The 13902-nt window shown below is 42.3% G+C and overlaps 1 protein-coding gene across 1 annotated transcript in view; it reads right to left on the bottom strand.

Annotated features, from left to right (window-relative positions):
• LOC101569760 (cell cycle control protein 50C) overlaps positions 1-8298 on the bottom strand; it is an 18912-nt gene extending 10614 nt beyond the window's left edge. The window contains exons 1-2 of the mRNA XM_004636620.2: positions 8110-8298; positions 4312-4422 (exon numbers count right to left, since the gene is read on the bottom strand). Coding sequence (XP_004636677.1) covers positions 4312-4422; positions 8110-8298 — 300 coding nt within the window. The remainder of the gene's footprint in view (positions 1-4311; positions 4423-8109) is intronic.
• Positions 8299-13902: the final 5604 nt, after the last annotated feature.

Below are 13902 nucleotides of genomic sequence, written 5' to 3'. Positions count from 1 at the left end.
TAACCAAGGATTGAACTCAAGCTCTTGCCAGGCAAGCGCTTAATCTGCTGAGCTGTCTCCCCAGCCCCTGACCATGCTGATTAAAGCTCCTGCCTTTGAACAGTGTTTATCTATTGATTGATGTTTGGGATGGGTGGCCAAGCATGGTCTACTGGGACTCCTGGGTTGCAGTTTTTGCCCTAAAATTATGTATTATTGAGGTCCTGATGCTCCTGCATTGAGTGTATGGTTCGGAGTGTAGTGTTTTCAGAGGGACAGCTTTTGGAAAATGATAGGATCGTGAAAGTTTTAACCTCATGAGGGGATGGACCCATTGGTGGGTTACTGGGAGGTGATGGGTTTGGAGCAGCAGTTAACAGCAGGTCATTGGAGGTATATTCTTAGGAACTCTATGTTGTCCCAGCCCTGTCTCTCTCTTTGCTTCCTGTTCACCACAAGTGAGCAGCCTCCTATGCCATGTGTTGCTGCTGACTGCAGCTCTGAAACTCTAAGCCAAAAGCAATATCTTATGTTGTTTATTCAGGTATTTTGGCACAATAACAGAAAGCTGACTATACCAAAGTCCTGGAAATTTTCTGGATAGACTTTACTAATAGTACATAGGAAATTAACTAACATATTCATATTCATAGATTCTCCACTGCCACTGTGGAGGAACATGTGGACAGTTGTTGAAAGAACAATCATCTCCTTTTTGGCTAAATCTGTCCCTAATGTGTGCAAAGCTGGCTAAGTCTTGTCTTTATTCCCTCAATTGGCTTTCTTTCTTTATTTAATTAATTTATTTATTTTGTTGGAACCGGGGATTGAACTCAGGCCCTTGAGATTGCCAGGGAAGTGCTTATTCCACTGAACCATTTCCCTGGCCCCCCTCAATTGGCTTTAAGCATTGCAAATAGGTCTAGCCAGGTGCTGATGTAAGGTGCTTGAAGCAGGGCAGCAGGGCAGTGCTGCCCTGCTTGTAACTCCCATGATGTGTGTATGAGCTGGGCTGAGAGAGCCCCCCAAGGGCAGAGACCCAGCCTTGAGATAAGAGGCTATAACTTTTCAGAGAATAAAAAAATTACACATCAGAGCTAACACACTGACCCCCAAAACATTAGATAATGTCTTGAATTCTGTTATACAGATTACTCTCCATCTTTCTCACTCATGGTACCCATGTACTTCCTGCCACTCCCCTCTTCACAAATTAATAAAACCTGGGTTCAGCCCTGGGTAGAGGCCTTTGTTCTAGTTAGCCATTGTTCGAGTTGCAATTAGGACCCCTTGGCTCCCCACAATTACAAATATGTCTTAATGTCTTTATTCTTGCCATACAGTGCACCAGAAGTGGCAGACTAGAATTAACTTATTAGAATTCCAGTAAATTTTCTGTGGGATTACAAATGTGGAGTTTTCTGGATTGCTACAAGATCTAGAAAGGTTTCCTACATATCAGCACTTATAGAAATGTGGGTGCAGTTGTTTATAATTAATATACTAATACCTTCAAAATAATTAAGGAATATATCTCAAAATGAGGCCTACCTATATTAAGTGATACATTTAGTGCAAAAAAAGTATTCTTTGCAGTTACCAGAGCCTCCTGATAATTTAAACCTATGAAAAGGCAGCATGTTGAAAGGTTTTTTGGCTTATCTTTCCAAGGACCTTACAGAGGAGGAATACAGAAAATAGGAACTGGTACTCATGGTGAGCTGTGAGGAAAGTCATGGAAAGTGTGGCCAAGTATAGAAAATAACAGCTGAAGAACTTGGTCACTTTAAGAGAAATCTCTTTGTACACTGCAAAGGGGAGAGAGCTCCTGAGACATGACAAGGAGGCAGGCTGCAAGGAGCCAAGAGAGAGCACTGGCAGGGCAGCAAGTAAGCCAAGCTTAGTAAGAAAGGCCACATTTCGTCACCCAGAAAGGGAACCTCCATTGTTGACCCATGACCATGGAAAGTATGAAATCCACAGAATGGAATTTACCACACATTTTATTAGAAGCCAAAAAGCAAATTCCACTTAACCAGAGTTACATATTCACATCAGTGACAAAATAAACAGGCAGGGAATACTTGGCTACATTGAGGATCAGAGTGTTTCAATGACCTCTTTTCAATGACTCTATCCCAGATTAGCCGACCAAGGCCTCCATCATCAGCATCTTTTTGATTACTCCTGGAAGCACAGTTCACTTGCTGGCCTTTCTTCTCTTTAGGCTCAGTGGCACTGCAACCAAGTAGTTTTCTAAAAACCTTTGAGCTTCTGTAAAGTCACTCTTCTCCCAGCTAATGTGAGCTGACTTGCAGAAGAAGTAATCCCTCTGTCTACAAAGAAAATGTAGATCCTGTTCTGTTTCCATGAGGAAAAAGGGAAAATACACCCCCATGTGTTCTGAAGAGGAACACTTGCTGAGTATGGGCATTTCCCGCCTGTTGTCACTCTGTACTCTCCTCTGTCCTCTCATAAAGCCCCTCACAACTCAACCTAAGTGCCTTAAAAAAAGACAGATTTTAAGTGACAGAGAAGTCCTTCCATGTTCATCAGGAGTGGCTTTAAATAAACTTTCTATGGGCTACTGGGTAGAGCTTTTGGATTGAGCCATGAGTAGTGGGAAACTCCAGGTCTGGTCCCAGCCCCTTGTGCAGGCCCACTGTGTTTAAAATGGGCTTTATTCATTGCCCGGGTTCTGGCTTAATTAGTGTGAGGTTCCTGGAGGGCTGAAGGCCCTGTGATTGTCCTAGGAAATGTGGTTGGGCTTTCACAGGAGGCTCTGCTAAAGGCAAAGCTCAGCCACTGGTAACATGGCACATGGGCTTTAAAGGGTATTAAGGTTTTATCTTTAAGATTTTTCTTCAGAAAAGTATTCTGAGCCTACAAAAAGGAAAGAAAAAAAATAAAATTAAGAAGGAAAGGAGGGTGGAAAAGGGGGAAACAGTGGGAAGATGGTTTCACAATTTCTTAGTGTCAGGGGCTGGGCATATAGCTTGGTGGCAGAGTGCCTGTTTAGCAGATTGGGGCTTTTAGTTGCACCTCCAGCACTTTGGTGCTGCATGTGGTGGGCAGAGGAGTTCCAGCAAGCTGGCAGGTAGCCCCCAAAGAAACTCACTGGAGCAAGGAGACAACTGCCTTAGTGACCCTGCTGTGCTCACCCCTATAGTGGGACCTAGAGAGCATAGTTTTTGTGCCAACACACAGAGCACAGCTGGGGCCTTCCCTCTTTCCACTTCCTGTGGCAGTATTGAGAGGAGCCTTTTCAGGGCCTCCACAGACTTACCTGATAGTCATGACTTAATCAAATGGAAAATGAATTTTTCTTCAGTACCTCAAAGTTATTCCATGGCCCATCTTATCCTCTGAAATTTGTATCTCTTCACCTTGACCTAGTCCCTCTTGCTTTCGCAGGTGGGACGAATCTGGGTCCAGCGTGTTTTCTGGTGAACTTCTCACTGAGCAATCCATCTCAAGGCCCTTTCCATTCTGCCTCCTTCTCATCTTCTCAAGGATCAATACTTTCTTGTGGTCTAACAGTTCCCCCAACTTCTTCCTGCTCCCTTCATATTCCTTATGACGTATCCCCCCACCAATCTCTTGCATGTCCACTTCTATCCTGTATCTGCTTCTCAGAAGACATGGCTAGATAAACTAACACATGACTTTAACAAGCCCAAGAATAGGGTGTGTGGTCTCACAGTATTTCTTTAGCATTCCTCATAATGCCTGACAGTGAGGTTGGGAGTGACTTAAGAATTAGTCAACTGCAAATATAGGATGGCTGGAATGGGGGGAGGGATGGGCAAGGAGATTCCCACCACATAAGACCACCAACATTAATTTACTGTATGACTCTAGCCACATCATTTAATGTCTCAGCCCATTAATTTTCTGGTTACAAAGTGACTGGTTAAATTCAGTGATCTTTACAGGCCCTTCCTATACTAACATTTGGAATAACACCTGTTTGGTTAATTATAAAATTTATGTTATGAAGTTAGGTAGGTAAAGAACCTTACAATTTAAAAACAAATATATAAAGGACAAGAATAACACCAAATAGATAGGCATACATTCCAATTTGTAAAATTTGTCACTCCCACCCTGCTTTACTTTTCCTATTTTTGAGTTTGGGAGAGCATTTGATGGAAACCATGAACTTACTTTCAGATAAGATTATTCATGTTTGTGGAATAACTCTAGTACTAAAGGTACTGCATTTTGCTTTTTAAAAATTAAAGTTTGTGGAAAATGGCATAATTTTCCTAGACAGTTCAGTAGAAGTGCTCATGCATCAGCACAGTCACTTAGCTCTTGGATTTCACTCACCTCCAGTATCTCCGGAAGGTAAAATGGTATAGAGCACCTGCATTCTCTGTTAAAATTAAAGGGATTTTCCCGCAGTTCAGCACAATTGGCACATATTGTCGTGTAATTAATCTGTCAAGCAGGAAAAGAACAATTATGAATTGAAAAGTTACAGAAGTATGTGCTTTAAATTTAAGTCCGGAGTCACCAAAGTCTTCCACCTGGGCTGGCTGTGGAGCCTCGGTTGTCCCCCAAAGGCCCACAGTGTGGGGGAGCGTTTCTGGGCTGCTTGGGAGGGCACGGCCTTCTCTCTCGGCTTTCATTCGGGGATCTGGCAACATTTTGCAACGGGCCTGGAATTCAGTGTTTCTGTTTCATAGCTGTGTGACCTGTTGGGATGAGGCCCTTTTTTTCCCTATCATAATGAGGTGTCACTGGGAAGGTAATAGTCAGTGACTCAGGAAAATTGGGCTATAGCCTGAGTCTGCTCCCACTTATGGTGAAGATGCTTCACTGTTTTTCCATTTCACTCTATGGAGACTGTTCATACTAATGAGGTATTTTATACGGCATTCAAAGAAAGTTGCTAAAAGTGACTGAACATAGAAAAGGAAGCATTTTCAAATAAGATTATTGATGTATGTGGAATAACTCTAGTATTAAAGCTATGGCATTCTGCTTTTTAAAAATTAAATTCTGTGGAAAATGGTATAATGAACTCCTTTAAAAGGCATCCTGTGATGATTTCTTGGCTGTTTGGCTAAGATCAAGTGGAAAAAGGATTGTGTGTCCAAATGGGTGACTCCATGAGCTCTGGCTGACACTGAGTTCTATGCAGTCAGAAAATGGTAAGGATCCAGGCATGGTGGCACATGCCTATAATCCCAGCACTTGGAAGGCTGAGGCAGGAGGACTGCTCTAAGTTTGAGGCCAGCCTGGGCTACAACGTGAGTCGAAGACCAGCCTGAACTATAGAGCAAGACCCTGCCCACCCTCCCCCCCAAAAAAAAAAAAAGAAAAAAAAGGAAAGAAAAGAAATGACAAGAAAACAGGAAGGAAGGAGGCTCAGAGATCAGGATCCAGGGGCTGTGGGGCTCCCTTACTCTTCAGAGATGCCCAGCTCTGGGGCTTGGGGTTGTGGTGGGGTCTGTAGTGGGCTGCTACTGGTTTTCCCTCACTTTGCTGAGGAATGATTACAGAATTGTGGTAGTGTGAGGCCAGGAAGTAGCTATCTTCTTATGATAAAGTGCTAGTGGATTTGGATTTGGGAGAGAATGCTAACAAGACAGAATACAACTACAGGCAATGAACGCAAAAAGTTGACATACAGGATCATAACAAGCTAAGAAGTTTCTGCATAGCAAAAGAAACAATCAAGAGAGTTAAGAATTATCCTATAGAGTGGGAGACAATATTTGCATTCTATTCATATTGACAAAGGATTAATGCTGTACTCAAGGTTTACAAGGGAGAAGATTTAATACAACATACACAAATTATAAGATTATTTTGTATTTACCTAATGAATCAAATGCAAAAGAGTGCAGGAGATCTGTCCACACACTAGAGACTCAAGTAATTCATCTGAGGGCCTGGATCCCACAGCAGTATCCTGCACAAGTCCAGCTGAAGACCTAGAGCCCATGGCAGTGTCCTCCATGAGTCCAGCTGGAGGTGCAGAGCCCAGGACTGTGTCTCCTGCAAGTCTGTATCAAGGATCTACACTGGGAAAGCCCAAAGGTCAGTGGTGGGAGCTAGGAAGTCTCTACCAGCAGGATGAAGGGTTTGAGCCAGCAGGCTGACAGATCTGCACTGGGGTTAGGAATAATGCTCAAGGTAAGGACCAAAGACCAAAAAGTACCATAGTCACACGGTCCTGAGCTCCTCCAGTGATGAGAACAGTTGAGGTCATATCAGGAAAACCAGCATGACAAGCCTCTCCAGAGGATCAACAGCACGTCACCTTCCTCTCCAGTTCTTTTATGCCATTAGCAAAAATCCTCACGTGGGCCCTTCACGCCCAGCACCATGCTGCTTCAGTTCAGCTGGCTGATACAAGTTGCCCATTAGCTAATCAGCCACAATTAATATACAGAATATATAAAGAACTTGTAAAAAAAACCCTCACCATCACCAACAACAAAAAAGAAATAAAAAATGGGCAGATCATCTAAATAAACACTTTTCAAAAACAGAAATGTAAATAGCTAAAAAGTATATAAAAATGCTCAACTTCAGCCATCAGAGAAACAGAAATCAAAACCACGGTAAGAAATCATCTTACCTCAGTCAAAATGGCTATTATGAAAAGTGCAAAAAATGACAAATGCTAGTTACAGAGACAGAAATGGAGAAAAAGGAATTATCATACACTGTTGGTAGAAATGTACATCAATACAACAGCTATGGAAAACTCTGGGGAGGGTCCTCAAAAGCTAGAAGTAGATCTACCATATGATCCAACTATTCTACTTGTGTTACTAGCTCAAGGAAATGAAATCAGTGCATCAAAGAGATATGTATAGTCCTATATTTATTGCAGCACCATTCACAATAGAATCAGTCTAGATGTCCACTGACAAATAAAGACAATGTGGTGGTTGTACAATGGACTATTATTTATGCAGGAAAAGGTTATTTTCAACAAAGTTGATGGATCTGGAGTATATTATTTCAATTGACATATACTAGATATACAAAGAGAAATATTTCATATTTTCACTTACATGGGGAAGCTAAAAAAGTTCATCTGAAAGTAGAGTAGTAATTAAAAAGAGTTAAGACCTCAAAGTTAGGACTCTTGTTTGTTACATATGAGGCTGCCAGTAGTGGCACTGTAGCTGTCATCATACCACAAAAGGAATATATTGAAGAACACCATAAATGCTATGGGTACCACTTGGATTACCATGAGAAAAAGAGAAAGAAGGGAAGTCGAGAGGCTCATGAACATTCGAAGGAGGCAAAAAAAAAAAAAAAAAAAAAAAAATTAAATAAGATGTGTTGATTTAATAGAATCTAGTAAGATTAGGGGGCTAGAAGGAGGTTGAATAAGGTATCAGAAGCCCAAATGGGAGGAATAAGCTGTGGTGTTCTGTAACACAGTAGAGCAACTACAGTCTATGATGTACTAGTATGTATTTTATGGAGACTTACAAGAAAGGAGCTCAAAGGCGCCAAACAAAGAAACGATAAGAAGCTAGAAATGAAAATTACCCAAGTGTAATTGGCAAAGATTGTGCACATGTGCTGAAATAGGACATTGTACCCTATACATAACATCACTACATGTTAATTATATAGAAAAAATAAAATTACAAGTATTACAAGTATATATTGGAAATGGAAGATCTGTATCTTTGACTCTGTACGTCTGGCATCATCCGCTTCTCCTGCTTTTCTCCTTGTTTCTGTTGTCCCTCTGCCATGTGCAACACATCTTAACTAAGCTAAGTTGCTCACTAAGTGACTGTCTTGAGAAGGAGCAGGGATGCAGAAAGCCCCTTCACATGAACTCTGGTACCGTGTGCTCCTGCCAGCTGAAAGAGGGATGATGGCTCAGTCCTATCTAGTTTCCTGTTGAGGGACTAGGTCCTCTAATTGCCCATTCCCAATTATAGTCCCAAACTGAGCACACTTAGTAATGCTAGGCCTGGGAGGCTGAGGCAAGAGGACAGAGATGGAGGTCAGCCTGAAATCCGTTAGTTGGAGAGTCAGAAGCCAGCCTGAGCTACAGTGAGATTCTGCTTCAAAAGGAAGACAATAAAAAAGAAGACGGAGGAGGAAGAAGAGGAGAAAGAGGAAAAATAAAATACAAACCTCTATTTTCTTGGCCCTCTTTGCAGATAATATTAGGATAACACCCACACAAAGGCAGAATGCTCCTGTGCCAAAGAAAATACAGAGGACGAACTTGGCCGAGAAGCGCACCTCGTGGGCAGGCAACTTTTGCTGCTTCACGGCAGTGTTGTCTGGCATTCTGGACAGATGCTCAGGTATTTCCTTCATTTTAGCTCTGTGAATGACTCAGATATATTTTCTGGTTATTTAGAACATTTCTACTCATAGTAATATTGTGCAATACTAATGTTAAATGCAAAATGACACAAACTTTCCTTTGCACTCTTTCCTGACTTCTGGACCCATTTCCTAACCAGACTTGGTGTTCCCCCAGAGCACAGTTCTCTTCAGCCATTGCAAGGTATATTTGACTTCAGCTCTGCTAACTGCCATGCCTAGGAGTGACCATCCCTTGTAAGGTCTGTCAAAATCAACATTTGGTGATACTCGAAAGTAGTCACTATGGGCTATTTCTCGGATTTGATGACTAATACAAGGCAAGCTTTCCTGAAAGTGGGAAAATAGATTTACCTTTGGAAACTTGCTGAAATCCTCAGAGACAGATTTAAAAAATAAAAGTTAGAGATGACCACTTTTTTCCAAATGTGGATGTTACTTAATGTGAATATACAGTAAGTAGAAAAAAGTTCTCAGTTTACAACTAGCTTTGCTATTTCTAATAATGAAGGGAGAAGCAAGTGGAATCTCCTAATACAGGTATTTAATTTCAGTAGTTTCCAATGGTTTTCTTCCACCTATAAGAAAGACCTTAGTAGAACATGTAGAATAAAACAGCTCTTCCTAACTTTGGAGTAACCCAAGTAAGGAGCAAGCATAATGATCAATTAGATGTTCCACTTTGCAATTGGTATTAGTTGAGAGGTTTTTTCTTTTGTTACAAACCCACTAAAATTTTCATTAGGTTTCCAGCAATTAATAATCACATCAGGATAGGGGTGGTGACACATGCCTGTAGTCCCAGCACTCAAAAGGCTGACACAAGAGGATTGCCAGGAGTTAAAGGTCAGCCTAGGCTATGTAGTAAGTTCAAGGCCAGCCTGAATTACAGAGAGAGATCCTGCCTCAAAAGAAAAAAATGACTTTTTAAAAAATGGGCATTGAGGATGTAGCAGTTAGAATTTTTGCAACTAGACAGTATGTGCTCTTCTAATTTCCCCTTTTTATTAGTATGAGGCAGAGAAATATTGCTACATTATTTAGTTTAATGTCAAAGGTGGCTCTTCTTAGCTGTGCGTGAGGAGGTTTTGTCTAGTTAACATTCACTGTGTGCTTTACTAAACAAATAACTTGGGTTTATATACAGGTCTGGTCTACAAAATGTCACGTATGTTTGTGACTTAGATGCTTGTTTTATTACTAGGTGGTAATGTATACATAGACAATACTTAGTAAAAGGGCCAGTTTTGTAACAATCTAAGAACAGTATTTCTTAGGCTTCCCTAAAGCAATAAAACCAAACTAAGATCCCAAACTAATAGGATATTCCCATGTATTAGTTGTGGTTCTCCAGAGATACAGAATCAATTTTTTTTCTAACCCTAACCCTAACCCTAACCCTAACCCAAACTCTAACCAAAACCCTAACAATAACCCAAACCCTAACCCTAACCCTAACCCAAACTCTAACTCTAACCCTAACCCTAAACCTAACCCAAACTCTAACCCTAACTCTAACCCTAACCCAGAATAATAAATTTTATAATCACATACATATATATTATAAGGAATTGGCTCACACAATTCTATAGGCCAAGTTCAAGTCTGCAGAGCAAAGGTATCAGTTGAAGTCTGAAGGGCAGCAGGCTGTTGTAGATGCAGGAAGAGCTAATGCTTCAGTTAGAAAGTACCAGTTAGGAGAATTCTTTTACCTGGGGGAGGGGCAGGCTTTGGTTCCATTCAGCCTTCAACCAATGGGCTGAGGCTCACTCACAGTATGGACAGCAATCTGCTTTCCTTGACTCTATCAGTTTAAATGTTACTGTCATCCCCAAACACTCCATTTCAATTACTTTTCCCATCTGCTGAAACAATATACCCAGCACCCAAAGTTAAAAGAGCAGAAGTTTATTTGGCTCAGTTTGCAGAGGTTTCAGTTCATAACTGGCGTCTCCAAGGCAGGGTGGCACATAGCAGAGGGACCTTGCAGGGGAGAAACAGTTCATAGCAAGCAGAAGGCATCAAGCAGCAAGTGACAAGTGACAGCCCTTTCTGTTCTTTAGGGAGGGTATAGCCTTAATTCCAGCATCACATCATAAGTCAATCCTAGCGTTACACCCTTGATCTTAGTATCACCCAATCTAGATCAAGTCACTCTGAAAAGCCCCACTTATGACTGCATGAGGTTTTGGAGGACCACCTCAAAACAAACCATATCACATTCCCACAGAATACCTAGAATAATGTTTCACCAACTGTCTGGACACCCTGTGGTCTGGTCAAGTGGCCACCTACAAATTAGTTATCGTAGGTTAAGGAAGTGCAAAAAATTCTGTGGGTAATATTCTCTAGAGATTGCGTATTCTATATAAGCCTAGTTTAAGTTTTCAAATGTGCCTGAAATGCTTTACTTTTCAATATTTTTAAAACAAGGTTTGTTAAACTACAGCACTATTTACAGCTTGGGCTAGGTCTTTTTTTCTTGTGGGGGCTGGCATACAATGTTTAGCCATATTTCTGGCTTGCTACATCACTTATGGCCCCTAGTTGATGCCAATAGTGACCCCCTACTCCTCAGAGTTGAGGCAACCAAATTTTTGCAGAGGCTGAAAATGCCCCCTTGGAGGGTTTTGTACTGATACCTATATGACAAAGTTGTTAGCAGCTGTTATGTTATTATGTCATTAGAAATTTCAGATATGTTTTGAACATTCCTATCTTCATTTTTCTTTAACCACAGTTATAGGTAGATTTCTCAGACATTTTATATTTGGGGTTGCCTTATATCTCACTGTCTTTTCCTATTAGCTGCAAATATACTAAATAGGATTTTAGAATCAGGAAGAGATTATGTATGTGAGGTATATGCACACACACACACACACACACAATGCTTACAAGTTTCATTTTTTGATTTTGGCAAATCAACAGTAGATTGATCTCCATTCAGACAGGAACAGACTACAATGTACTAATTTGCAAGCCAGGCATGGTGGCACATGCATATAATCCTAGCACTTGGGAGGCTGAGACAAGAGGATCACCATGAATTAGAGGACAGCCTGGGCTATACAGTGAACTTAAGCCCAGCCTAAACTGCACAGTGATACCCAGACTCAAAAAACAAACAAAAACAAAACCCAGATGTCTTAATTTGTAATTTCTTTTAAAAAAAATCACAGTTTTTTTTAAAGGTTAGACTAAGCCTTATCCCCCCTCAACTTGCAAGACTCTGCAACTTACCTGATCTTGATTTGCTACTCTGTGAAACTAGTATAAAACTTCACAAAACTCAAACGTGAAATTTTAAATATCAAGGATGGTGTTTGTTTACTTTATTTATTTCTGTATTTTATTTGGTGTATGTGACCAAATCTCCAAACGTACAACTTGGTGTCCTGAATTGAAATAGGAAACCTGGGTTTACTACTGGTTCATCTAAGTGTTATGTTCCTTTTGAGATTCAGTTTTATTGTCTATGTAACAACGTTTTTCCTTCAGGACTATTTATCAAACATTACAGACAAAATGAGAGCAGAAACACAGGGCTTGGCAGAGTGAATAACCAATAAACATTATTAAAATGTGTAAGACAACTAAATGAATTTGATCAACAAAACAGTATCAGACTATAAACCATAGAATGAGTCCATACTGATGTAAATGAATAATCAAAGAAGCAAATGGGGAAAGTGTCAAGTTTCTTATAGGAATTCCAATTGTACAAATGTGGAAGGAAGGACAGACAGAAAAATCACTATAGTAGTAATTATAGGTGTGGAGAGCTGCGAAGGACCGCGCCTACAAGATGGCGCTGGTTTCCACCTTCCACCCCCGTGGGTGAGCGCTCTCTGTGCACAACAACTCCTTATATGGCCAGGGCTGCAGTCCTGATTCGCTTCCGCATATGCTGGACCCATGGGCGATCCCCACGTGGCGCACTGGGATTGGGCTTGGGAGTATATATTAGCCAGGGGCTGGGGGATTGGGAAAGAAGAAGCTTGCTGTAAGGGGCCTGAATAAACCACTGAAGGAAGAGCTGTGTGTTGCGTCTTCCTTGCTGGTGAGGTCGTGCGCAACAAGCTTCTTCTTTCCCAATCCCCCAGCCCTTGGCTAATATATACTCCCGAGCCCAATCCCAGTGCGCCACGTGGGGATCGCCCATGGGTCCAGCATATGCGGAAGCGAATCAGGACTGCAGCCCTGGCCATATAAGGAGTTGTTGTGCACAGAGAGTGCTCACCCACGGGGGGGTGGAAGGCGGAAACCAGCGCCATCTTGTAGGCGCGGTCCTTCGCAGCTCTCCACATATAGGCAAGAACTACTAATGGTTGCTAAGAATTCATGGGCAAGCTGCACATGGTGGTGCATGCCCATGAGAGGTTGAGGCAGAAGGATTATAAGTCTAATGTCAGCCTGGGCAACTTAGTGAAACTATATCAAAGTTAAAAAATAAAAAGGGTTGAGACTATATCTCTGCTCCCTGGGTTCAACCCCCAGCACTGAAAAAGTTGGTGGGCAAAAGTTTGAGAAAAAAATAGATATTTGCATGGCTTCAAAGGATCTTCTTCAAGATGTACATTAATTACAAAAGGAAAAATAATATATATTGTGGAGAAAACTGGCACATAGCACCTTACCCCTGTGATCCAGGATGACATCACTGGTATTAAACCTTTTACATGATGTATCCCTTGATACGATACACTGAGGACATAACACTTCTGTAGCTCTGCTCAAAAAATCCGAAACTTGAATCAATTCATAAGAAAATAAGGGACATATCCAAAGTGAGGGACATTAAAAAAAAAATGCCTAATGAGTACTCATCAAAAGTATCAAGGTCGAGTCCTAGCCCAGGTCCGGTGAGTGTGCGGAGAGCTTCCTGCTACCCTGCGCGGGACCAGTCCCAGCCCAGACGCAGAGTGGGCCGGACCCTCTCCCAGCCCCTCAGGCAGCCCCCCACCACTCCGCAGTGCCTCCCCCACCCTGCCCGCAGAGTAGGATTTTCTGCGGAGTTATGGGAGCCCCCAGACCCAGTCCTAGCCCAGGTCCGGTGAGTGTGTGGAGAGCTTCCTGCTACCCTGCGCCGGCGGGACCAGTCCCAGCTCAGGTGCAGAGTGTGCCGGACCCTCTCCACCCCCTCGGGCCACTCCACACCACTCCGCCTACCTCCCCCACCCCTCCTGCCGAGTAGGAATTTTTGCCCCATCCCGATGCCCCCAGACCCAATCCTAGCCCAGGTCCCGTGAGTGTGTGCAGAGAGCTTCCTCTTCCTCCTACTTCACCTTGCCCCCTCCAGGCACAGCTCAGGACTGGCGTACACGCCTCAGGTGTAATCGTGCAGCTGCAATCCCTGCAGGGGAGAGTGTAGAGGATAGATCCTTCCAGCTAGTCCAGGAGAAGAACATCTCGCCACAGGGGCACAACAGGTTCACCCTTAGGGGCAGCAGCAGGAAGGATTGAGCACAGCAGCCAGACCCAAGCCAGAACGCAGCTGGATAAGTCCAAACTTTGTAGAGCTGCACCTGAACTTCAGTACGTGCGAAGCTTATAACTACAGCAAAGATCTACAACAAAGGTCAGAAGACAGTG

Source organism: Octodon degus, unplaced genomic scaffold, assembly GCF_000260255.1.
Source record: "Octodon degus isolate 3935 unplaced genomic scaffold, OctDeg1.0 scaffold00081, whole genome shotgun sequence".
Lineage (NCBI taxonomy): Eukaryota > Metazoa > Chordata > Mammalia > Rodentia > Octodontidae > Octodon > Octodon degus.
Note: the sequence above shows the minus strand (reverse complement) of the source record. Positions and strands in the feature narration are given on the sequence as shown.